This window comes from Malus domestica, chromosome 06, assembly GCF_042453785.1.
Source record: "Malus domestica chromosome 06, GDT2T_hap1".
NCBI lineage: Eukaryota > Viridiplantae > Streptophyta > Magnoliopsida > Rosales > Rosaceae > Malus > Malus domestica.
Window position 1 is genome coordinate 1,649,353 of NC_091666.1, and position 27,619 is coordinate 1,676,971.

General features: G+C 37.7%; 1 protein-coding gene across 2 annotated transcripts; it reads right to left on the reverse strand.

Moving 5' to 3' along the window:
- Nucleotides 1–345: 345 nt before the first annotated feature.
- LOC103436771 (protein ENHANCED DISEASE RESISTANCE 2) lies at nucleotides 346–13,322 on the reverse strand. Of its 2 annotated transcripts, none has more exons than XM_008375224.4 (22): nucleotides 12,755–13,322; nucleotides 12,549–12,623; nucleotides 11,125–11,178; nucleotides 9,945–10,010; nucleotides 9,739–9,842; nucleotides 8,383–8,450; nucleotides 8,188–8,298; nucleotides 8,015–8,055; nucleotides 7,812–7,912; nucleotides 7,042–7,137; nucleotides 6,204–6,268; nucleotides 6,049–6,120; nucleotides 5,771–5,926; nucleotides 5,199–5,407; nucleotides 5,064–5,103; nucleotides 4,818–4,972; nucleotides 4,603–4,704; nucleotides 4,288–4,332; nucleotides 4,064–4,204; nucleotides 2,170–2,265; nucleotides 1,959–2,060; nucleotides 346–650 (listed from the first exon to the last, which is right to left on the reverse strand). In XM_008375224.4, exons 1-22 carry the CDS (start codon nucleotides 12,893–12,895, stop codon nucleotides 543–545), a joined length of 2,148 nt encoding a protein of 715 aa, XP_008373446.1. In that variant the 5' UTR covers nucleotides 12,896–13,322; the 3' UTR covers nucleotides 346–542. The 2 variants fall into 2 exon arrangements, with proteins under 2 accessions (XP_008373446.1, XP_070680028.1); XM_070823927.1 differs by having other exon boundaries at nucleotides 8,188–8,297; nucleotides 8,388–8,450; nucleotides 12,755–13,310.
- Between the last annotated feature and the right edge of the window lie 14,297 nt (nucleotides 13,323–27,619).

Sequence of the window (27,619 nt, forward strand, 5' to 3'; positions counted from 1 at the left end):
CTGAATTTTTGGCATCAATGTACCTCAAATTCATTCACCAGGATCCTTTCGTCTGTTTAAACTTGCAACAAAGCTAGTCAAGAAGTCGCATATCTTCGATGCATAACACCATAAGTGGCTATGTCAACGGTTAACACCATAAGTAGCTATGTCAATCGTTATGTCAAGCCATACGTGTTAGAACACGAAAAAAGGGCTCTATGCGGTCCCCATTTTGTATAACGTCTCACAAAGGCGTACTAAGATGGGTACCCGCCATAAAACCAGGTTTTACCAATACCAATCACTCAAACACCACCTAAAACTCACGACAAAATACGCAACAGTCCTGAAAGGCTCGAAACAGAAACAAAAACGCTTACCTTGTTCTGTACGTATTATAAAACTCTTGTCACAATTTTATGCAAAAAAAATTGCACTTGAATCAGATGACCATTCCTGAAGTGAGATATGGCAATGAAATCAGGAGGCATTATATGCGTATCTGATGAACAAATGATTTTGTATGGAAGAACTGAGCGGTTAATTTGTCTGTCTGTCGGTCATGATGGATCCGGTTCCAGCTTTGGTACAATGGCGGATTTGAGATCTATATGAGAAACACGAACGGCACCAATTAGCCTCTCTGGCAATTCATCTGTACTGTTTGCCTGCAGGTAACCAGTTCATAGTCAGTATACAACATAATATTTTGCTAACGTGAGCTTGCAAGCATTAAATCAAGCAATGAAATAGCGAGAAGCTAGTGTCTTAGTGATAAACTAAGCATCGCAGAGAGATAAAATCCATTGGAATCGTTTAAAATGAGGCTGACATGGCCTGTGCGAATACTCATAAACAAGAAAAACTAGGCGAAACTGGCCTTTCTACCTTTTAAGTGCCCATTGCCAGAAATGAGACCTTATCAAAGGCAACACAGGATACCCAACACGTGACAATAAACGTGGATCATTATGTTATTGGTAACAAACACAAACAGAAACTGGTAAAAATTTTACTGTAATCTTCAGAGTCTTGCATATTATATCATATTCGAGACATGTTCCAACAAATTACATCTATTTTATGATTCAATTTAATCAAAGTCTGACATAGGTAGGTTGAGCTAGGGGTAAATGACATTTATTGTATCTGTAGTTTCGCTAGATATCCATTTCAGTCCATGTACTCTCAAGTTTAGCAATTAAAAGAATGCAGTTTCGTTTGCTTGAACTTGTAATCAACTTCAATCCGTTAAATCAATCAAATGGGAGGATGAATATATGAACTTACAAACGTGCAAAGAGAAAATACACATTTTGGGTAGTCTGGAAACCATGTGTACACATGCTACGCACATTATCCTTCCATCCAGACATTTAATAGATTTGTCAGAACGGTTTTGACAGATTTTAACAGATTATATTCCTTAGTTTCCAGAAATTAAAACTACAGGAACTATAAACTTTAGTTGGGGCTCCTGATAAATGCGAGTTTCTGAGTTATAGAATAGCATATATGCAATTTCGATTCCCAGAAAATGCAACAAGTACTATCTGAAGCTTTGAAACTTTAAAAGCTAGCAACATTCTCAAAAGTTAATAGCGAGCTAAAAGAAATTAGCAAACAAATCGTTGCAAGAGGTACCAAACCCAACTGAAAGAAAAAAAGAAAAAGTAATTTATATTTAAGCGCTAGAATAAATCTAAAACCCCCATAATTAATTGCATGCATACTGCCAGGACATATCTGAACCAGATCTACCAACCCAAGTTATATTTGACGCTGAAAAATTATTCAATAATATTAATTGCCTAAACTACTATTATTTCAATCTGAACTACATAAACTAGGGGCTAGGCCTCATTTATTATTCAATCGATCACTCATTCACTAGTTCAAATGTATTGCTGAACATGCCTTTGATGAACAGTACAGTATTCCATGGTCTATGATAAAATATTTTACGAGAAGCATACCTGTACAAGGAAAGCCATGTCAACCACCAATGAGGTAATTACGCCAATTACCAGCCCCAAAACCCCATTAGCAACAGTAGATGAACCAATATCCACATCAATCTGCAGAATAATAAACCAAATTACGTATTTATACTTAAAAGAACCTTGCCAACCACAAGACCCAATAAGTTAATAAAAATGCAAAAAATATCTGGCAAGATTATATTACTTCTAAGTACTTAGGACCACGGATATAGTTGCAATCAACAGCTTTTCCCAACAAACAAGGAGTGCTTCCAACACTCTGGCGGACAATCCATGAACCCTGCATGGTTCCATAAATAATGTTAATAATATACATCCATAAAAGAACCTCTTTATATGGTACAAAAAGATAGAAGAGAAGAAGAACAAAAATAAAATAACAAAGAAGGAAGAAGTGTGGTGAGAAACACAAAAAATCAACACTGTTACAAGGATGAAGGGAAAAGAAATTTCATATCAGTAACCCTGCTAAGATTTTATTAGCTGAAAGTGTATGCTAATATGACACTATCAATTGACATATTGGGTATCTTATTCTTAATACAAATCAAGGATGAAAATTGTTGTGAATATTGCGTTTAAGAATGGGAAAAGTAGAACAAACTCGAGAAATCGAAAACAAAATAACCAAGATAAATACACCAAGAATTAACGTGGTTCGGCTATATGTGCCTAAGTCCACGGGACAGCATCAACAATCTTTCACTACACCAATAATGAGTACAACCAATAATCTTGCCAAGTCTCTAAAATTAAGTACTTGGCGATAAACTTGAAAGAAAAAGAACAAGAAATACACTCTTTATCTCTTTTCTTTTCTCCCACACACACTTTTCCCTGACAATATTCTCTCACTCTAATCCCTTGAGTGGTATACAAAATATTGTTTTGCTCCCATTCGAAACTAGTACAATAGCCCCCCTTATATAGAAGGTCTTCTTCAATTAGGTAAACAACTTCAATTGGGAAAAAACTTCTAATTGGAAAACCAACTCAAATTGTTTGGGAAAACAACTAAATCCTCTAAGTCTATAATTTCTAATAGACTTGGGACAACTCATCATGGGTTGGAAAAACCCAACAAAAATAACAAGGTCGGGTGAAACCATTCAAACCCTAACGTAAGTGAGTCGTGACTCGTGACTTGTGACCACCTAATCCCTTCCTAACTATTTCCCAACTAGACATTCCCACCTGCAACCCTTTTGACACCCTTCAAGAGTAAGTTGGCATTACTAATGATCTTCAACCTACATTAGTTCCCTGATAAGTCTTTTGTGAAGCTCAAGGACTAGCCTAATCATTACCATATTGCTCAGGTATTGAACTAATTTGATTCACAAAGAGCATACTCTCTTGAGCTCAAGAACTAGCCTAATCATCACAGGTCGTTCTAAAATGGAAACTCACTGGTCCTTGTTTCCTTGTTGCAACAGGATTCAGGGATAGTACTCAGGCAGCTGTTTGTTTCTGTTTCCTTAGCTGCATGTGGTAGTGTACAAGCACTTTTCTTATATGTGTTCTTGTGTTTTGCTGTCTTTTCAGATCTAAGATGAGGTTTAGCCTAAGTATACGATTTCCCATACTGTGGCTGTTGTCTACTTTGTTTTGCTCCTCTTTATTCGTTGTACAGAAATCCTTGTTAAGATTTTGTTTGTTCTTTTGTTGTTTCCCCTTGGTGCTGTGTTGGCCTTCTTTTCTACCCAGGGAGTATGTGTCCCTTGTGTTTTTGTTCTGTAGTGAACCAGGAATGATACGGTACAGATATATCATCCAAATTATCTCCGATTTCTATGCCCCAAAAATTCCGAAATATCGCAGCATTATGAACAGATATACTTGTTTTTGTAACCTTATCCTTCAAGAAATTATTTATATGTATAAATTCTGCTTTATTTATATGTATAAATAGTACACAAGCACATTTTTAAGTAAAGGAATCTCCTAAAAGTTGATCAATACTATGATTCATATAAAACTCATGAGCCAAAATTCAAAATGGTGGTCAGACAACAACAGTCCTGAAATTTGATATGAGCATTTATTTTTTTCATATATAAAGAAACTGATATTAATACCTTTTTAACAGACGGAATAAGCTTCAGTCTGCTTGTACGAAATTCATCATCACCATCAACAAACCGTTGCAAGAGGGATCCAGGTACTAATTCCTTTGTTACAAAATAAAATACCATACTGTAATGTGTTGATGCTGGGACCTGTAAGAGTATAGATTTTTGTCACTTCCTAGATTCTCAAAAATCATTTCTAGATCTGAACCAGATGGAATAAAGCAACTTACTTGCAAATTAACAATTAGAGAGAAAAGCCCTTTTTCTGAGGCAACCTACAGAAATTTACAAACAAGACTCAGATGTTATTAACAACAAAATAATAGGTAAGGAATATCATCCAAGTCCAGACAATGCCCTAATATAGGTAACTCAAGTGGCACTACAAGACAAAAACAACCCAACTGTATTATATGACCTTCAGTGAAATTTCAATATTTTAACACCAAAATGGAATATCTGCTAATGCTCTATAATGATTACTGATTAGAGTGTAGTTCAATTGTTGAATCAACCCAAGAAGGAATGGAGCTTCTAATACATACCTGTGCTGCACATCCCTGACGCCGAGCAACATGGTCCATTCTTTTTGTGTCTTTAAACCAATCAACAGCAACAAGATCCATTAAATGCTTCCCTGCAGGAATCTTCAGAGAGACATGGCCAACAATGTTATCAGAGAAAGCCTAAAAGTCATTATCAATAAATGATGATCCACAAAAATAAGAAACTACATAGGAATGGGCCAACATAAGAGAACCTTTGACTTATCATAACAAAAATGCTTGCTGCGAACTCTGAAGTTGCACCCATCAGAAACATTCCAGCAATCACGAGCATTATCATGGTCATCACGCCGTAGGTTACCCGAAAAACAGGATAAATCAATTTGATCAGCTGGTTCTTCTTCTACGGCTATCATGACAAACATAGTGATAAGGTGTTAAACCCAAATACTCAAACGAGGATCATAGTTTAGAATGAAACAGAAAAAGTAATTGTATACCTGTCTTCTTCATATCGTTCTCAAGACCATTTTGGTATGCCTGAAAGTATTAATAAAGAAAATAATAACTCCAATAAATAACTCATATCTAAAAAGAATATGCGGAAAGAAAAAGAGCACTAGTCTGAATCACACCTCTTGTTCAGCCTCAGCAATTTGAAATTCTTCATCTTCGTCCGAGTATTCATCCATCATCACAGAATTTCTGTTTGCGGAATTAACAGAAAAATCATGCAACTTTTGCCCCTTACGTGAAGAAACAGAAGCCGAGGACATATTGACCATAACGGGGATTCTTGGAGGAGCATTCCTTTCATCTGTTTGGGAAAACCACTCACGTAGTCCTATCATAAAAGCAAAGACTCAATTATACAAGAGATAGCTTCCTGTTGATTTTGTCACTTCAGAAGGAACGAGGTTTAAGAAAAATAGAATCCCAACTTTAAATTCCATTACAAGAAAAATATTCTTTGACATCTTTTATGAATTGTTTTTCGGCTTCCAAGCAGCTTAACTTAAGCAATAAAATTTCTGCTCTTTGATGAAAGAGGAATGGGAATATAGACAAAGGGTATCTAATTGAACAGCAAAAATGGAAATCAACGAGGAAAGTGATACCAAACTGCAATGCTCAAAACTTTGTACTTATCACTAAGTATTGGAATAACACAGGACAAGAAATTATAACAAGTAAACAAGGAACTTACCAGCAACACTATTCAACACCTGAAGAAGACAATGCTGTTGAAAGGATGGGACATAACTCACACCCCATCCTTTCAAATCAATCTGCATCAAATGCTGCACCTGAGTTCTAGGCCTCCCATTTCGAGGTTTAAGAGGGGAAATGTTGAAACCTCCACCTGGAAAAATCAGTACGCATCAGGTTTCTGAGATAACTGAAAAATTAAAACATAAGGACAAAGATCCCAACTAGTTCTCATCCTTTGCACTATAAGGCCTCTAAATAATGTAAAGAACTCACTCTCAATATGTGCCCGCACATATCCAGGCTGTGGACCACAGTTCTCATGCTCCCTAGAACGAAATAACACAACTGCACCATGAAAAGCACCAATTGAAAATTTCCATACACCAATTAACCAGAATTTTAAGCATGGGGAAAAGCATAAAAAATACCATAGCTCCCGTCATCATTTCGACGCCAATAGCGCACATAGCAAAGGTCACGCGGCCACACAACCCTGCAACCAAAAGGAGTCTTGAGCAACAAAACTATAACTGCACACTGCTAATTAGGACATTAGTCAAGCACCTTTCATTCTTAATTACAACGTTCTTCAAAGTTGGTCTGAAGAGATAAGGGGAATCATAATAGAACATGAAACACAAGTCATTATTCACAAAATTTAACCTCCCGTTTGGTATAGGATTTAAAAAAAAAAAATCCAATTTTAGATACCGTATATTCCATTTTTAAGTCATACTTAGTGTAAATTAAAACCACTCGTTTGATATAGGATTTTAAAACCACTTTGCATTTGAAAAACAAATTCTGTTTTGGTAGAATAGTTTCTAAAAATAAGAATCTCAAAAACAACCCTTTTTAGGAAATGCACAAAATAACATCATTTTTCAATGTTTTCAAAATACCTGTACCAAAAAAAAAAATGTTTTCAAAATACAGAAGCACTCATCAATAGAAAAGTTATTCTACATTATGAAAACAATTTTCAGAACTAAAACCAAACATATTTTCATATTTAACATAAATAAAAATCTGTATACATACTATACAAACAGACTACTCAAATTGTATGAGTCTTTGAAAATCAAGTTCAAACCATGAACCAAACAGGCCCCCAAGTTTTCCAAATACCCACCTAGGTTCTAAGAAACCATCTACTCATAGACTACTAAATATTATCTCCTACTACATTTTACTTAACAACAGAATATGAAGCTGCAGCCAGGAACGTGGTGATTGAAGAAACAGGAAATTTAAGTTAGAGATTACATTGGGAACCAGTCTAGCTGAAGCTTATGGTAAAGTACTGCCGTATGTCCATCAACCTCCTCAACTAAGCTACCATACTGGAAACTGCAATCCCACCTGCAATCATAAAAATATGACAGCTGATACTACAAACATGTTGGCATTGCCACAAAGGAAAATAAGAAAAAGAATAGATCAAAGATATTAGGCAGTTAAGAATATATAATCTCACAATGGTAATCCTAAAGCCCTGTGTGGTTTCTCACTAAATTGCCAACTGGTTTTAGGTTGGATGCATGGTATCAAAAGAGTGTGCTCTTGAGACACAAAAGCAGCCATCTGAAACCATCTTTTACCCACCCAAAAAATAAAACATCCTAAATCACAGGGTTAAAATCCACATTTCTCTACAACATAATTGCACTATTTTTTCCCCCATCAGAAGCTCAAATAAAGCAAATTGACCATTTTGAAGGTATGATACAATTTATAATCCCATGCCTTGACCAAGGAGAACCCAAAGATGGATCACAAGTTCAATTCCCTTCCATCCTTCATTTTATATGATTAGCCTCTTGCAATATGTAACTCTATACAATACACCAACAATGTATTCTCTCTTTCAATCTGATACCATTAGTTCAGGCCAGACAAGTTTAGATTAAAAAACCAAAGCAGGATTAACATAAAAATAGAGCAGTTCATTCTTTTATCGCTACATAAAATAAGCTATTATAGCAAATCATAAAAAAAAAAAAAAAAAAGGAAAATTGTAAAAGGAAAACACCTACTCAAACCGTGTTCTGTCCATGCTCATCACAAGCTCAAAAATTTCTTCACAAGTAGCCTCCACCACTCCAACAGCCTTCATGGCTCTACTGCAACTCCTTGGCTGCATATACAGAATTATAAATTGCAGTTGCAACCTAAAACAAGCTGATAGATGGTAAAATATCATAACGTACATAGTGTAAACAAAGACAGAATTCCATACAAGGTAATCTACTTCAAGAAGCTCTTCAAAAATGCGGAGTCCTGCGCCAAAACCAGAATAAGAATAAATCATTATGCACCATCAAAACCATTACCAAATAGGGTAGATGATTATTTTCCTAGATTCCATTTCTAGCATAACAAACAAAGCTCTACGACATGACAGTGGTTCACCATTTTGGCACTGGAGAAGACGCCAATGCTTTTTGGAAAATGCTTGGTTGTTGTTACTCTGGTTTGTCAGATCTGAATCTCTCGTCCAGTCTAATATTGTTTCTGGAGGACCTGCAGTCATCAAAACTGTGAGCTTCAGGAAAAGATACCACCAATCTATCCAAAACTCAATGATGGAAAGATATCAGTTTAGACCATTTCCAATTGTTGTTCTCCTCATCAAATTAGGATGAGCATCATCTTCATCTTCCTGGGCGCTAAATCTGCAACGCATTAAGAAAAAAACAGATTAAGATAATATAGTTGCATCCACAGCCGGGGGCCAATATGACAAGCACATCAAATTCCCAAGAATAGGTCCAACTATCAATTTTTCTTTCTGCTTTACTTCCTTTTTCCTTTTCCTTTTTTCTTATGACATTAAAGGGACATGTACTTCTAAAAAAATGGCTTTGGACATTTCCAAGGTTAAGGGAGTCTTTTTTACATGTAGTAAAGGAGTGAATATGAAAACCATGATGAGAATGGTTGAGATGAAAAATTGGCAACACAAGTTTAGAGTTTCAAAACCATCTCTATTAGTTTTTTTATTTCACTTTTTATGATAGAGATAGAAGGGAAATACAAAAGGGAAATTAGGGATGAGGACGGGTGGATCAAGGATGGTGGTAGAGATGTAGAAACAAACAGTATGAGGAAAACACATAAATGAAAACTAAAGACCAAAGCCCAAAAACTATATTGAATTGTTTTCACGTTCAAGAGTTGTTTTCATGGATGCTTTTTTTTTTCTTCCTCCCTCTCTCGCTCTCTCCTATCACCTTTCTTCATCCCTCTCTCCCATTACCTCATATCTCCACAGAATGTCAACCAAAAACGAAATGATTATCAAACGGGTCCGTAGTTGTTCCAGTTGTTCCAAACATTTAGACTAGCAATAATTTAAACCATTCCATTCTAGAATAATTACGGAATTGAATGTGATAGCATTTCCATTCCACCATTCCAGTTAAACAAAATAGGTCTTATTATTGACGGAGGCTGGAATGAATTGGGTAGTACCATAAAGGTGCTACTCATTGCTTAGTAAAAGTAATGTTGGATATGGTAAAGGAAACAGGGCCAAAGAATTGTGAGGATGCTGCCGGCTCAGATTAAACCCTAACTCTGGGTAACAGGAGGTTTTGGTCTTTACTTTGGGGTTCTATAACGTCAGAGTTCAGAGACATTTCTCTTTCTTTTACTCTGCTACATTGGAAGGCAGCTATAAAATTGTCTCTTTATCAAAAACATATATATAAAATTTTATTTCTATAATTTTGTTTGGGAGCTATAGCTTTTGGTTAGTTTCCTTATAGCAATTGATCTTTGGTGGACATCTTGTTCACTTTTTGTACTTTTTTTCTCTTGGTAAAAATCTCTTTTTGAAAAAATAAATAAATAAAGGGACATGCCAATGCTCATGAAGCACAAAGAAAGGAGAAATGACAAAAGATCCAATGGCCATCAGCATACAATGTCTGGTCGTATTCCATAAGTTATAGTACTTACTGACTTTCATGGTCGGATGAGGAAGCAGTCCTCCCATTATCCATGCCAGATTTGTATTCGAAAGAAATATATTTGTTACCATTTGTAACTTGTGAACCTTGATGCTGCACACAGATCAATATGCAATTATTCCTGTATTCATTAGCCCATGAGAAATCGGGAGGAAACTTAATTGTCTCACTAGCATGAGGTCCAAAAGTAACTACCTGATCAATGACATACTCTATTTTATCCTTCCATACTAGTGCCTCCTGGATGTTAAATGCTGCCATCTGGAGCAGGACAGTACCCAAATGAATAAGTACTCGCAACAAAATTTAAGCAGTATGACTTTCAGAACTCAGGATTCAAAACAATTAACAGAAGAAATGCACATAAGTGTGTATAGGTGAATGTCAGGAGTTCAGAGCAAAACAGTTATGTATAAATAAGAGAACACCACAACAACCAACTACAAAAGGCTACACTTAAAAATAAAATAGAAAAATAATAAATTAAAATAAAAACCCAAGTCCATAACCAGAATAAACCACAGAAAGTGTTTTACTACTTTTGGCAATTCCCATTAAAATAAAAGTCTCCTACTCTCAGACGTGTGCAACAGCCTTTTCTTATTGGGCCCATTTATACAGCTCCTGATAACATAACAAATTAGAGAGGAGAAAACTTCACACTATGATCAGAAGTTTAGGAAGGAAAGGACAGGAGAAAATAGGTTTTATCTCTAGGGAAGAGGACAAAAAAGATATATCTCTCCTCTCCATTGGATGCTTAAGGAGAAACGGATAGGTGTAAACCCTCCTCTTTAATAAGATATATAATTAAAATGACAGTAATTTCATGGTCACACCCCCAACCCCTGTCAAAAGAACTTTTGTTTACCTGAAAGCCCTTTCAAACAGGCCCTATTATATCAGGCTCCACCCAAGCCCTTAATAAAGTCCAAAATCAGACAGGTCAATGCTCCATAAAGTATATGGATAACTTTTTAATAACGACAGCTATCTCATGCACAGATACTTTATAGCTTAAGAATGAGTAGAAACTATCATTTTGCAGAAACATAGAGATAAAATGCTCCTCGTAACACAAGGGTACACAAGTACCATCTATTAGGCCTTATAACAAACAAGTCACTTCAAAATGATCCTGGCCCTAAGATAATCAAAAGTTATTGACAACACCAACTAAATTCTATGTACCATCATACCATGTGAAATCAACAATAAATAGGAATGAGTACAAAGAAAATGAAGTTTACAGATGTACAATATTTGAACTCATTAAACTTTTTTAACCATGCATATATGAACATAGATGACTAAAACAACATCAAAGGTAGTATCTTCATGCACTTTCAAAATATGAAAGCAAAAGGGCCCTCACCGTGATTCGAAGGTATTTCTCTTTCTTGTTGTAAACAGACAAAACATATACCATCTGCACCAAAATAATCTCTTTCAGAAAAAAATATTAAAAAAAATCCATCATTGGGATGAATATCAAAAGCACTGTCGAACTATCATAATTAGGATGGAATGTAAATAAAAAAGTAGATGTAACAGAAACACAGTTCCAAGTACAGCAAAGCCAACATTAAGTTACAGGCAGCTAACTGATTTTTTTCAATATCCAAAGGAAACTTGTATCCATTAATTTTCCAAAAAAGATTTAAATACAACATTCAAGCATCAAAGAATCAGAAAGTTATTAAAAAAAAAAAAAAATCTTTTCTATTTTTTCTGGAAACATTCTAGGTGGCACATAAGCATGTTCACCCAGCTGCCCCTAAATCATACGCATAACCTCTAAAAATATTTCTTGAAGTTCTAATTCTTTAAAGGAGTATGAACATAAATAGCACTCTGAGAACACGGTATAGTCAATTACAGCACTCCTTTAAACAAGATCATCCAACAATCACCTAAAAACACATGATCACATGATCTGAGAATTAGATATTAGCTGTATATAAATGTTAAGAACACTAGGATATAGGCAACGCTTCCACCCTTACAAATTAAACAAGTCATCATTAAAGAACCAAACTGAGCTTGAAGATCCAAAAAATACATGAACAAGGAATCCCCCAAAATCTGCAGAAATCAACAACCAAAATGCACACCCCAAATATCTTCCGCCCCAACCCCTCTGTAATCATCAAAGGTACTCATATTAAACTCCATTCAAATGACCCAAAATATTGCAAACACCAAAGACCCCTTGGAAAGCGTTGAACTGAATACTTAACAACTCAAAGCACCACTTTGGATAACCCAGCACATAATGAATCATTTAAACAGCTTCAACCACAAATGTAAGGAGTGACAACAGTGAAACACATACATGATCCACACTTTCCTCCCCCTCTTTACAAAATACGCACCACATTAATAAATCACCTTTTCGGATTCAATGTCTTTCATCCAGACCTATTGATGCCTTAGGCGATTTCTACTGACGCCAACATATCTACTTTAACCTCATCATGCAACAATGCTACATGTTTGCAAATCACATAAACAAGCCCACGGTTTCTCGTCAATTAGTGTTCAAAAACTTCCATCAACAAAACACACTCCCATCCCATCCGAGAAATAAATGATGAAAACAAACAATGCTTAGAACTTCTAACTAAATGACATATTCGGTATTAAACTAACCGACATCAAGTATCAAGCATTTAAATATTCACATATATGTATATACATTTTCAAATATACATGATGTTCTTCCACATCAACAGATATATATGCGTTTCCGTAAGTAAGAAATGCACAGATACAAAACAAACAAATTGATTAACTCACATGCCCATGGTGAGTCTTCAATCCTCGATCCTCCACTCTACAATTTCCATCAATTAACAGCGTCTTGATCGGAACCTAATCAAAACACGCAACAAAAACACCATTTACAGTCTTACAAAACAGTAAAAAGTTACAATTGAGCTGAAAATTCGTTCACCTAAAGACTCACTGAATCAAAAAGTGAAAAAAAGTAAATGAGAATTTGCCTGATTATCCTGAGGCTTCCGCTTGTAGTAGGCGAGTAGCCGAGACTCGAGCACGAAATACCGCATGTGAATAAAGGACCGGCCGATCTTCCTCCGCCCGTATCGTACCATCCACCCTTCGTACACAACCTTGGACGACATCGTTTCAATCCAAACGCTGCCGGAGTCCGAAATCTAAATTTTGAAACCGAAATTCTCACCGACTCGGAAGCTCCGATCACAACCTTCGCTTCCAGCGAGACCACTCTTTCACTATGTAATCTGATCACTCATCGTTCGAACCAGATTACCGAAAAATCCAGCAAATCTCGACCTAGTGCTCCGAATTCCACATTGAGATCGAAGTTCGGTGGAATGTCGAATTCCTTGAGATCTAGAGGAGAGAGAAATGGGAGAGAGGAAGAGGAGAGAGAAACAGTTTAACAGGTGGCGGTGTTATTCAGAAGTGGGTGAAATGGCCGAGAGCCGACGATGCAAAACGACGACGTATAAGTTGGGGAGGTCAGCGAGGGCCTGTATGATCCCACGACAGCGAATTTGAGAGTGCGATTCTGACGGCCAAAAGTGGGAGATCCCACGTAAGTAAAAAAGGCGTGTCCTCGCTAAAGCTTGCCACGTGGAAAAACGTGATGGGAATTTGGAGGCTGTGTGTATTGGCGCCGGGTAAATGCCGTGGCAAAATTTTTAAAAGGGATTGTGCAGTCTGTGGTTGCTTTACGAGCATCGCGGACCGTCCGAGGAAAATCAACTCATATTTTTTTGTTTTTAGTTGATAGAAGAGTGTAGATCACCCAAAACAATAGATTATTATAAATAATTTGAGCTTTAGAGACCGTCTGCAATTATATTATCAAACAAATGAGTTACGATCCATTTAGATTGGTTTTCAAAATAATAAATACTAAAAATTCATATCCAATTGGCAAGGTTGTCATTTAAATAGTCGGATGATATGTTGGTACTGCTACTATGAGTTGTTTTAATGTACATTGATTGTTCTTAGTTTCAAGACTATTTCTCTTATAAATGTTGTAGAATTTGTTCCATTTTAGTCTTATGTAATGCGATGTACAAGATTATTTCAAACACTTTGACAAATAGATAAAAGAAGGTGTTGCCTTGCATCATATCTGAATATCAAAGTGTCTTCATATCGTACAGAACTGAATAATTCTAAACAATGCCACAATTGGGTTTGAGACAATTCATTGTTTGAAGTAGAGAAGGAAAATGGTGCTAACCATGTAGGATATTTTTATTATATTTCTCCATAAGGAGGAATATACAAAATACAAGGGTTATGTACAAGCTAAGTACTTCATTACATCAAGCTTCTTCTCTATACTATAGAAATCACCAACGACCAACTTGCTAACTAAGCTAATTGTGATAGCTTTAGTGAAAAGATCTGCTAGTTGACATCCCAAATGTCGATTCCACAACCAAAATTGATGTTTGTCATCCAGTTTGGCACTTAAAACTTGATAATTGCTTCAACCTAAACAATTGTATCCTCTATAGTCAAGATGTACAAACCCTCAACTCTTTTACCACGACCAATTATCTTCTGAGTTTTAAGGCCTTGAAAATAACTATATATGGGGTAGAAGTAAGTGGAACAATGTAAGGTATCAAGTAGTTTTCCTACCAATAGAACTTTGAACTTAATATAAAGGACAACTAGAGCATGGACCAATGATAAGGTCGGAGTAAGAGAGATGGTGCCTTCACCTTTATCAGGTGACAGTCTCCATTTGCACTAGTAATATACAAATCATGCACATAATCACATAATTCATAAAACATTCTAGGGTCACCAGTTATATGATCATTGGCCGCTGTATCAATTATCCACTTCTTTGTTCCAATAAGATGTATAACAACAATATGATTATATTGAACCATTTAGTCAAAACACGAACAATAAAGGCACAAAAATATGCAATGAAATTGAAACAATTCACCACAAATACCCTTCCCAACACTATAGTAAAATAAAAACCTAAGAATGATTAAATACTATTAATAAATCCATTTTTAAGACAATGTCTTAGTACTTTGACAAAAAAAAATTATCATAATCACACGTATTAGAGTATTCTACCTGCGTTTTACTTGAACGTAGAGATCCTTGTTGTTCATTCATTTGTCTATATGAGTACGTAGTTTAATCTCAATAATACCATGGACATTCACAAATATGAGGATGCCTTTAATTAGCATCTAAGATTAAGGACTTGTTCGGGCAAAGATTTCTTTGGAGAAGGTTCCTCGGACCTCAACATAGCTCCCCAAAGGATTGGCACTTTGAATGTGTAGTCGGGCTCTTGCTTGTCGATGTGCTACAAGAAGAGAACAAAGTTAGTTCTAAAAAGTGCCTTTGTGGGGCCTTAGCTGTAGGCCTTAAGACTCGCAATCAAAACTAACTAAGTGTTAGGCGCGCCGCTGCTATCTTAGTATAGCAGATGTAGAATAAGTGTGTTTTAAGTTGGTTACTTACGCCCCAAGTTACTTCAAACTTCTTGTTATCAAAGGATTGTCGTGGATGGGTTAAGTCCACATTAAGTTCTTTTTCTTGCATTGTAAACAAAGACTTTTAGTTCAAAATCTTGTATGTTCAAATAGAGGGAGTCCAAAGCCCTTTAAGTCATTTGTTTGATCCTAGATTTCTTTTAATGAAAAACATATTGATCAAACTAACCAGATCCAAATGCGAATAAGACTCTTGAAATAGAAAAACAAGTGGAAATGACTTGAATACATGTTGGATAATACATTAAGCGATAGATCTACTAATTTAGAAAACAAACAAAGAGCTTTAGGCAAGATTTCACCTTGTCTGGCAAGGTTGAACTTTTTGCAGTCACTACTCTTTGTATTTACAGGGTTTATATGCTAAAAATGGATGGATGGTAAACAAGTTTACACAAAGGAATTGATACTACACCATTGAGGGAGGTAGCAGAGCTTTTATACTAAACAAGAGATAGCTTTTTCAGAGAACTATCGCTAAGAATGACTGAATCTGGGTTGATTTCAGTTTTTAGATGCAAATCTGGCTTAAGAGCAAAGTTTGTATGTTTGTTTGCTTGATTGCTTGAGTGTCCTTGTCTCTGGGGCCTCTTCTTCCTTTTATAGACAAATTAGCCCAACTGCAGTAACTTTTGCTTTTGCCCGAATGCATATGGAGGGTAGTGAGTCATCAACTTTTTACTTGTAATGCCACTGGAAAGTGTTCTTTGGCTGGTAGTAGGTTAGTCTCTATCACTTGTCATTTTAATGGTAAACATGTGGCTTGTATCTTGGCTGAGAAACTTTCAATTTTCCTCATGGCTCGATGGTGGGCTTCAGGCAAGTCCCCTTTTAATTGGCATCCTTGGACTATCCTTCATTTAAGCCCAATGTTCAAATATTAACCAAAACAGTGCCCCATTTAATCATTGTTGAGTCTGTAAATCGAGGTGTTAATAATGATTAAACAACCATCGCATGCCTTCACTTGGGACTTGCGCCATTTAAGACAGTCGTTGTTTAACAAAGCCTTTACACTAACCCATGAATTCCAACGTTAAGTAACTGTGACTATATAATCCTCAATTAAACACTTTGGCCAAATAACTTAACACTTCCAAACCTTCTAATTTCCAAACTTCCCAGAATTCTCTGAAGGATGATTTTGTGAAAACATGTTCATTTGAATAACATCTATAGCATGCATTTAACGATTAAAAGGCGGAATCATGCTTGCATGCATTCAAAAACAAAACATTACCCATGAAATTCAAAGCCTAGTAGATTGGTGAACCAAGACTCAACTCAAATCAAAGTGAGTTGAGAAATTTATACATTTGTAGATTCTTCTTTGCATAAGCAAAGGCTAATCACCCAAGGAGAGGGCCTTCATTCCTTGCTTCTTAGATCCATGGATTTGGATGGAAGAATATGGTTCTCCAAGTTCCCAAAATTGAGAACCTCTAAGTGTCTACACCAAGTTTGGATTGGAGAAGAAATGAGTGACCTTGGAGGAGTAGGATTGCTAGATACACCCTCCAAGGGGGCCGGCCTCCTAGAGAGAAAATGAGAGACATGTTCTCTCCAATTTTCTCCAAAAGAACCCATAATGAATTTTAGGCTATAAAGTTCTTTATATAGTCACTTCTTTAAATGACCTAAAAAATCAAAAAACCCTAATTCAACACACATGGCCGGCCACATAAGGGATTTGTGCTTTTGGGCCTTTGTGAATCTTTATTCATTAAATTGTCATACAACTTAAGTCAATGGGCTTGACGTTCAAAGCCCATTGGGCCTTAAGGTCCAAAACTATCCCGAGGTCTTTAACGAACTTATTCGTTTGATTAATTAACATATTAATTAATCCTTGCCATAAACAATTAAACCATTTAATTATTCTTACTCATCTCCATTGTTTCTTCAATCTCCACCTTACACGATGTACGATCCATTAGGTTTCTTTTAGCGAGGCAGTGGGCGATTAGAACTCTTTCAAATCGATTGTGAATTGAAACTTACTTTCAATTCTCCCTTTAGTGATTATACACGTTTAGGGCTTCCACAAACCAAGAGTGACACCTAGCAGCATATCATGGTTACCCAAGCTAATCAGAAGAGGTAGAGAACATATTCAGTTTAAGATTACAAATGCAATACGGTCTTTCTCTAATACAATACTCTTGACCACATTGTTTGGTTTGATAGTTTATTCATGTCTACTATCCAATGTGATTCGTGTGCTTATATGATTACCTTGAATGTGATTTGGAACGACTTTCCTAAATCTCATTCATACTCTGGTCAGAGATTCTAAATCATATCATAGAGTATTCTCCCTCAAACGGTTTGAAGGTTAGAGATCCCTTGTTGCGCATTCACTTGCCTCCATAGCTAAGTGGCTTAACCCCAACGATGCCGTGGACACCCGCGGATGGGGTGACTTTGACATAATCAAAGATCAAGGACTTAACCACAAGACAAACGTGATGCCTCAAGTCAAATGACTACTTTGCATTATCCCAACCATGAGTTCTCATGTGACATGAATATGAGAACTCTTCGTTGATCGTGTTCAGTGAACTCATTCTCTATTGAGCACCTACGTACTTGTCTTGATGTCACACACACCAATGACTCGAGACTAGTCACTCTCCCTGAGAGAATACACAGCACGTACTGATCTTAACGGACTGTCAATGCCCAATTGGCAATCCTATGATCAGGAACGTTTAGGATGTATCTACGAAAGAATGGTCTCATGAATCTAACTTCTTTAGATCGCATTCTCCCAATCACATATTCCTTGGACTTATCGTTTAAGCATATAACATTTATATGAGACGACTCAAACAATAATCTTTGCCCTTGATATTAAACTAGATTAGTTTAACATGTGAAATGTCCGTAGAGTATCATCATATGATTGGTTTTAGGGCACATTTCCAACATTCTCAGAACCTTCAGAATTTGTAGAATTCCTCTTGCTTTCTCAATTCTTGCCTCCTAATCTCAATTCCCTTCCAAAACCTTCCAATGCACCCAAAACTACCCAATCTTCTTATGAAACTAGCGAGGGCATCGCCACTATGCGTCGTTTGCTCGATGGCCTTCATCGCCCTTGGGCTGGCCTGCAAACCTCGATTTTCTTCGAAGAGGAATGCGTACACTCTCTGGGACCTGCATAGACTTCCCAAGTCCCAATTGCCGTGGAGAACAATATGCCCAAGGAAAAGTGGTTCACTACTAACCCCTACTTGGCTAAGTTAGGCATTTCGGCTTCCAAGTGGTCGAACCACCGTCGTGGTTTTCCTTTAATGAAGGATGAAGGCTGGGCACAGTGGATAAATGAGCTCAAGCCCATCTTCAAGTAAAAATGGATGAACAATGGTGTATACGAGCTAATAATGCTCTTGAAGACCACCGTTATTGCCAAGCTCGAGCTGCTGACCACAACTCTCATCTTTTGGAACTAAGGGACAAATACTTTTAATTTCAGGATACGTCCTATGTCCCTGACCATCCTCGATATGGCCCAAGTCTTCGAGCTGAGGCCCTCGGGTTGAGTTATGGATGTCACCCAAGACTGGTCTCATTTTTCCCATTCGATGGCAGAAAGCTCAGGTAGCTCTGCCCTTTTTCTTTAAATTGAGTATAACTCATTAACCTTCAAGAGCTATAGAAACCTCATTTACAGGCTTCATCCCATTTGCTAAGATGAGTTTTAGCCCAACCTCCTCTACTGCCAACAAAGATCAAGAGCACATGTATTTTTTTATTGTACTTGCTCAACAAGCACGTTTTCCCCAATAAATCCAAGGGAGTGAAGGTCGAATGGATCCATCTAATGGAAGCTCTTCACAACTTTGATGACATGGCAATGGGCTTCTTCCTTCTCTTACATCTCTACCATCTTCTCTTAGAGATGACTCGGGGAAAACCATTTGAAACCAACCTCAATTAGCCAACTTGGATGGTCCAATTGTGGTTGTAATGGTACTTCCCCAAGCTTCGAGCACCCAATCTCAAATTTCTAGAATGAGTGACCCCTACCTGAATTCTAGCCGAGGCCTCACCCACCAACCATTCCACCTTCTCTAGCCTTTACTTCTTCAGAGTCTGCAAGACTCGGGCAGATTTGAAGTGGGGAGCTTTGGTGCTGAGGAGATACCCTTGGTTTTTTTACCAAACTTTCCAAGATGCCCTCGGGAAGGATGTTAACCCCTTATGCAATGAGAGGTTTATCATCTGTATCCAATCGAAAGATTTGGCATGGGGAGTCTGCAGCGATTGCTACGAGGGCGGGCTGAAGGTTTACCACCCAAACTTCTGTAGTAGGCAATTAGGCTTTAGGCAAGCCATCCTAATCCCTTATTTTGACTTAGTTCATTACGGCACCTCTTATCGCCTTCGCTTTCTTCAAGAAATCACTTTTCAAGCTGCCCGACGTAGTCTTGAGCATTGAGCAAGGTTGCCTGTAAGCCCATAGCTTTAAACTTTGAGTGCACTCACTTCTTCTCTTCTTGGTGGGAAGCTAAATGGACCAAGAAGTATAGAGGAGATCTCAAAGAGTCTCACGACCGCATCTTCAAGCACCTTACTATCAAGTCTTATCCTAAGCCAAGTGAGCTTGAAGGTTGGAAGGAGATGATCCATCAAAAGAATCAACTTATTCTAATAGGTATCATTTAATTTTCTCGACTTGTATTATATGATACTCCATGAATCTGTTTTCTTCTAATCTCCTCATTGGTCACTTTATACTTGCAGCCTAAGGCAACCCTGCGGAGATGGACGTCTGGCAAGATGAAGATGTTGCAGACGATTTTTTCCTCCAAGAAGTTATGGATGAGGTAGAAAGACAAAATGTTGGGGCAGGCTGTCACATCCCGGCCAGGGCCCGTTCCACCATCGTAGCATGATATTGTCCGCTTTGGGCTTACCATTCCCTCACGGTTTTGTTTTTAGGAACTCACGAGCAACTTCCTAGTGGGTCACCCATCCTAGGAGTGCTCTGGCCTTCTTCTCGCTTAACTTCGGAGTTCTTACGGAACTCGAAGCTAGTGAGCTTCCAAAAGGTCTCGTGCTAGGTAGGGATAGGAATATACATTTAAGGATCACTCCCTTGGGCGATGTGGGATGTCACAATCCACCCCCCTTAGGGGCTCGACGTCCTCGTCGGCACACTACGGCCAGGGTTAGGCTCTAATACCAAATTGTCATATCCCGGCCCAGGCCCCCACCAGGCCCGCTCCGTCACGCCTTGATTCTAGGATCGGGGTGTGTCACATGCGGCAATGTCTTCGAATTATTTGAAGATTCAGAGGACGAGGCCGAGCTTGTAGTGGAGCATCGGGCAACGAGTCGAACAAGGGCAACAATAGTGGAAACTTCAGAGTTCGAGCCCAAAGAGCAACCTCGAGCTCAACTCTTCATACCTGGTCAACGGGCAACCCTTACAAAGAAGAGAACCAGGGCTTAGTCCTCTAAGTTTTCTATTGCCCATGTACTTGAGGCAGGCAAGAAAAAACATAAGGCTTCTAGTAAGTTGTCTATCCATTTTGTTTAATTGCAACCTCCCTTTATGGGCTAACAATTCTTTATTCTTTGAAATCAAGGCCGCAAGCAACTAAGAAGCCTGTAATTGCCTCAAGGGAAGAGCATTTGGGCGCGGAGATACACCAAAAGGCTAAGGATCTTCATGATACCACCCTGGAAGAACTTAAGGTATGGCATTCATCTCAAATTGTTCATTTGAAGTTTTTCCTTCTCTCTCCCATTCTTCTTTTATTAATTTGTTTTGCCCGACTGCTTGAAACAGGCCATAAGGGAAGAAAGGATCTCACAGCCCGAGGCTTCCTCAACCTGAATGGCATATGTTTCTCCTTCTCGGGCTAGATCCTCAAAGGTATATCTCATATTCCCTCTCTTGAACTTGTATTTTTGTCACTTTGAGAGCTTTAATGCCTGGCTTTCATTTTTGTAGGCCAAGGTTAAAGCAGCTGCATCCTCAGTCGGGCAAAGCTCTACTTCCATTCCTTTAACTTCCCCTCCCTTGGTGATGGCTCCGACTTCCCAGTTTAACCCATCAACTAGGGATATGCTACACTTTGTGGAAAACGATAGTAATCCGGTGAGTACCTTTAACTTGAATCTTCCTGTTTTAAACATCCTTTTTATTTATACTTATTTTCTGTCTTGGTTTTCCTAGCCATCCCCAAGGTAGGAGCTTCATCAACCAGCAGCAATAGCCTTTGGGGAACCCATAGTAGGGCTGGGTTCGGTTAAAAAAGGTTCGATTTTTTGCCAAAATCGAAACCGAACCGAAATTTCAGTTCGGTTCAAAAAAATTTCGATTTTTTTCGGTTCGGTTTTTTTCGGTTTCAGTTTTTTTTTTGTTTGGTTTCGGTCCAGTTCCATTTTTTTCATTATTATTATTATTATTTTAGATATGAATATTAGTAAACTAGCCCAAAAGAGAACCTGCCAAACTAGCCCAATAGATCCAACAAACAATAAAGGCCCAAGCCATAAAATACAACAAAAGAAAACCTAGGCTTCTACTGCAGCACCCGTCGCTGAGCATCCCTACTAGCACAAATCCTCGCCACCAACTAACCGACGCCTTGCCAATTGTAACATCCGGCCACGAGCACCTGTCAGAACACAGCCAAACAAACAAGATCCAAGGGTTTAATAAAAATAAAGATCCAAAAACCAAAGATCTTTACCACATAGGGTTCCATAAAGACAAATCCAAGAACAACATCGGCCAATTTTTCTTCAAAAATTCACAAAGCATAGTCAACAAATAAATTCACATAGCATAGTCAACAAACCAAAGAAATAAAAACTATTAATCAATACATAAAAAATAAACTACCATTTTCAACACTCAAAGAATTAAACAAGAAAAAGAAAAAAAAAGAAATTGAATATTTATTGTTAAAGAAATCCGGAGGAACAAAGATGGATGTTTGGTGCAACCTCCATATGAATCCCAGAGTAAAAAACTATTTGGCTTATATTTGAAAAGCAGAGATCGAAAGTTTATGGTGAAAGAAAGGAATATTAGAAAGGAGTGAAGAAGTTGTTGTTGTTGTAGGTGAGAGTCCACAGAGACAGTCTATTAGACGAGGAGCAAAGAGACAAGAGGCGTAAGATTTGGAAAGGGAAAAAATGGGGATTGTCAAATAAATTCATCACAAACCCTACGCCTCTTGTGGTAATCCTTTAAAAAGTAAGATCCATGTTACAACCATGGACTTGGCAGGTTGGAGAGAGGAAGAGAGGAAGGAGAGTTTAAGGGAGGAAGAGAAGAATGAGGGAGAGAGAGACTGAGGAAGCAAAGAGGAAGATTAGCGGATGTGAGAGTGTTTAAGAATGAAAAGGAGTGACGGCTAGGGTTTGTAAACTTTATAAATTTTATAAAACATTAAGATTAGAATACCTATAAATAATATACTGGTACAATTATAGCAATACAAAGCCTACAGTCAAGTTGATTTGAATGAGCTATCCCCAACCTGGACGGAAAGGGTTCGAATCTTCACTCCATCAGGTTTTGAGTATTTATATTTTATTTCCATATTTCGGTCCGGTCAAATTTTCATACCTCAAAAACCGAAACCGAACCAACCAAATTTGATTCGGTTCGATTCAACATATTCGGTTCAGTTTTTTTCGGTTCGGTTTTTTTTTTTGCCTCGGTTGTCCGTTTTTTCGGTTTTCGGTTTTTCCCACCCACCCCTAACCCATAGTCCTTAAGATCCTCGTGGTATCGGAGGTACCTAGCCCGAAGGCTTCTCAGGCTGCTTCTACTGATGCAGCTGTGGCGTCAGAAATGCCTATCTCCCAACCTTGGGTATACTATGATTTAGACTTTTTCCACTTTCTGCAAACCAAATTACTAACACTTGTCTTTTCTTTTGACATTTGTAGGCTTTTGGGGAAGGCTTGGCAACATTTCTCCCTCTCCAGCAAGCAAGGATGATTCCCTTCATCAACCAAGGAAAACAACTTATCATATTTCCAAGGCTCCAAGTTCAACCCAAGTATATTAACTTTTCTTATCTTGCCTTCCTCTCTTCTGAATTATAGATTCTTTACTTAACCTATTCTCTTTAGTTGCAACAGGGTCTTGGAGAAGGCTCGGGCCAGTCTCCTCCGTCATTGGTATGCAAATCTGATCTTTCACGACCTCATCTAGCTTCTAGGGTCACAGGGATCCCCATCCTTGGGCCAAAGAAGAAAGTTAAGGCTACTACCACCACTACTACCTCTACTCCAACTTATGGGCCACCTCCTCTTACTGAGATCGCTTTAATTGCTGCATTTTCTGAAGAAGCTGGAGAAATACCCTTACCCTCTGCACCTACTCTTGCAATTGCATCCTTGCTCGAGTTCTTCAAGGAGTTCGGGCAACTTAAGACAAGGCTGAGTTCTTCAAGGCATCCCTCCGAGCTTCAAGGCTTTCAGGATTAGCGCCGGATTTTTCAAGAGTGGGTGAAAAGGGACTTCTCAGCGTCCTTCAGTCTTAAGGCTCTTCATGATGTAGAAAAACCCATCATTGAATTGCATAAAGCTCACCAACTATCAAAGGTTCAGTATAAGTTATTCCTTTCTTATTTCGAAAACTTGAGGGCCTTGAGGGATCAACATCAGCGGGTTAATAGGCAAGCCAATCGAGTGAAGTGTTTCAAGGAAAAACAATCCAAGACTTATGCTCATATTCAACACTTTATGGGTGAGGGTTCAGCCACAGAGGAGAGGATCAAGGTAGTAACTTCTGAGATCCATAAGTTAGAGGAGCAACTGGCTATGCTAAGGGCTGAGCAAGGAGTTCTTCTTAGCAAACTTCATCGATAAATTGAAGAAGTGAAGAAGAAGAATTTGGAGCTAGAGTATGCTGAGTCTCAATTAGTTAATAGCAGTATTGTTTTCGCCGAACCTACTAGAATATTCACAATTATGCAAACTTATCATTTTAGAATAATTACTTTAGGCGAAGACGTGAATCTGTTAGGCTAAGGTCATTGTAATTCCCTTCTTATGAAATGAAATGAATCTTTTCCCTATCTCTACTTGTCTCAATCCTTGCTTTATATTGAAGTTTTACTGCACTATCTATCCTTCAATAACTCACCCTCTTCAATATAATAATCTCTAGCATCCCACAAAGTTAGATGATTTTTTTTTTAACTTAGCATTAACTAGATGCCTTTGCAAGTTTCTCTCCAAATCTGCTGAGTAATATCATCCCTTAATCAGTACCTGGTTGACAATGAAATGATCCTCCCAAGTAGGACTCCACTTCCCAAAGCCTCTAACTTAAGTTCCCAAAGGCAAAATTGCCTTCCACACTAATTCTTCTTCTTTGAAGGTCTTCAATCTCACTTTCTTGTTGTATGCTCGGGCAACAGCTCTCTTCCCTTCTTGAATTTTATTTAAAGCTTCAATTCAAGCTACATCTAGATCTTCAATTCCTTGACACATAGCCTGAATGTATTTTTCACTGTGCAGCTCAAACTTGCTTTGAATCCTAATATAACTCAAATTAATCTCCATGGGGAGTACAACATCTTGCCTAAAGGTTAAGGCATAAGGAGTAGTTCAAGTTCCTGCCCCTCTTGGAGGTTCTGTAAGCCCACAAAGTGTCTCCTAACTTCTCATGCCATTTCTCTGGACTTTCTGCTACCATTCTCTTAATAATATTCACCAAGACCTTGTTGTTGGCTTTTGCGTGACCATTTGACTGGGGGTAGTAAGGACTAGATTGGATCATCTTTATCTTGAACTTTCTTGCAGACTTCTCTACTTCCTTTCAAATAAAAGATGGCCCTTGGTCTGTAACAATTGTCTCGGGCACCCCAAATCTGTGTAAGATCTTGGTTTCAATGAACTTCATGACTGCAGTTGAGGTGATAGTTTTGACAACTGAAGCTTCTACCCATTTAGTGAAGTAATCTGTTGCCACAATTATGAATGTATGCCCCTGCTAGAAGCTAGGTAAATTTGCCCGATCAAGTCTATTACCCATCCTTTGAAAGGCCAAGGTTTGACCACATGGTTCAAGGGAAATAAGGGCACATGTTGAAAAGGTCAATGCTTTTGACATTCCTTACACCCTCGGGCATAAGCCTTGCAGTCTTTCTGTATGTCGGGCCAAAAGTAACCATATCTCCTGAGCAGCCATCTCATTTTAGTTCCAGCTTGATGTGCTCCACAGATTCCTTCATGTACTTCAGCCATGATTCTCATAGATTCTTCTTGGCCTAAGCATTTTAACAACAATCCATTTGGAGTTTTTCTTAGCAGATTCTCCTCCCACATGACATACTTAGTTTTTTATTGTCTATTTCTTTTACTTATGGGGAAAAAAGGATTTTTCAAGTATTGAATAATAGGTGATCTCCAATCTTCTATTTCTGACTCTTTAGTCATAACATCTAGGCTGAATCCTCTATCAAAAATGGATGGGAGATTCCTCTTTTGCACCTCTACTTCTACCTCGAATCTTCTTTCTTGGATCTGTGCTCCAAAAGCCAATTGCGCCATCTCATTGGCCATTACATTAGATTCTCTGGGAATATGGCTGACTGATGAACAAATTATATTTCTTACAAGTGCACAAATCGATATGATAGTATAGCAAGCAAATACAAGTGTCGTACCCACAGGGATTTGCAAAGTCACCTAACTAAATCCAATTTTGTAGTACCCATTATAATTAAAATAACGAAAACAACTAAACTACGAAATTCAAATAATTAACCAAAAAGAAGTTGATCAAGTAATCTTAAGTGCAGTAAATTAAAGAGAATTTATGTAAATAATTTCTGAAAACAATGGTTGAAACACTAGGTATCCGACTTCACCATATCAATCCAATTCTATATCATTAGATAACTTAGTAAGAACAATTCAATTTAGGTTCTAGGGTTCGTTCTCTCTTTATTATGATTATCCGTTAGGCGTCCGGGTGTAACCAAGTATTCTTAATCATCAACTTAACCATGGCGTCTAGTCTAAGTCAATAATAAAAAATCCATTAAGTGCAAGAAGAACAAAGAAAACCAAAAAATGTCTTAGCATAGCATCTGCATCAACAACAATTCATTCATCCAAGAGAGCTATCTCAAGGCTAAGCATATGGCGTCTACTATAACCTTGTCTCATACATCTAAAAATTCATATTAAAGGTAGCTAATCAATAACATGAACATAAAGAATGATATAAGCACAATGAATGAAACTAGAAACCGTGAATTGATAAAAGAATGAAGTTAACTAAGACATAGAATTATCATGAAAGCTACATCAGATCCCTAACAAAGAATTAGTTCATCACGACCATCAAATTATAATAAGACATCATTATCACAATCATGATCGCCAAGTCAGAAAAGAAGTAAAAGAAAACAATGGAAAACCCCATCGGTGTTGGCGTCTTCCTTAGGTCAATCCTCTGTGATGAAGTGCGACTCCCCTTTTTCCTCTTCGCTATTTTTCACGTTTCTCTTCTTAAATAAACATATAAAGAATGTATAGGTAGGTTTTGTTAGGCTTGCTTTGCCGAAATTGTTGAATCCCATCCCAAACAGGAATCCCAACATCATCAGACTTCAATTTCCTGATCCAAACTGGACTCCACTTCCGCGTAGAATTCCTAAACTGACATTTTAGTACTAAAACATGTATAACTTCTTCTAGAAGCATCCAAATCATAATCTGTAAAATTTTTCCGAAACTAGACATCTAAAGCTTTCCATGCATATGTGACACAACACCCAGTTCGTCCTAATGAAGTTTTTGACGTCCCAACAAAAATGACAGTTTTGCGCAGCACCTTCCAGCTCCAATTATAATTTTCACACAGCAGCCATTAAGTTGTGGATTGAACAATTTAACATTTGTGATGATTGTTGGAATGCTTCTTTACTTCAATTCTTCTCAGTTTTGATCCCTTTTAGTCTTGAAATCACCAAAAGACTCCAAAGTTTTCTCTACGGCCCATTATCTACAAAATATGCACTAAACACATCAAACAACCAATTTCACAAGAAAACATAGCGTAAAACTTAACAAATATGGGCAATATAAATGTATAAATATTGTGTTATCACTGACTGATATTTAGTGCCCTAATAACACAACAATTGAGTAGCTGCCAAGTAATAACCAGCCATAGTGATATGCTTGCACTTGTATTCTCTATTTAGCTAATTAATCACCAACTCTTAATCACCAAACACTTCAACTTCAGTTGCTCCCAACTCCATCAAGATTTCTAGGCCAATTATTAGTGCCTCATACTCTGCCCGATTGTTGGTAGTCTCTTGATAATCCAGGATG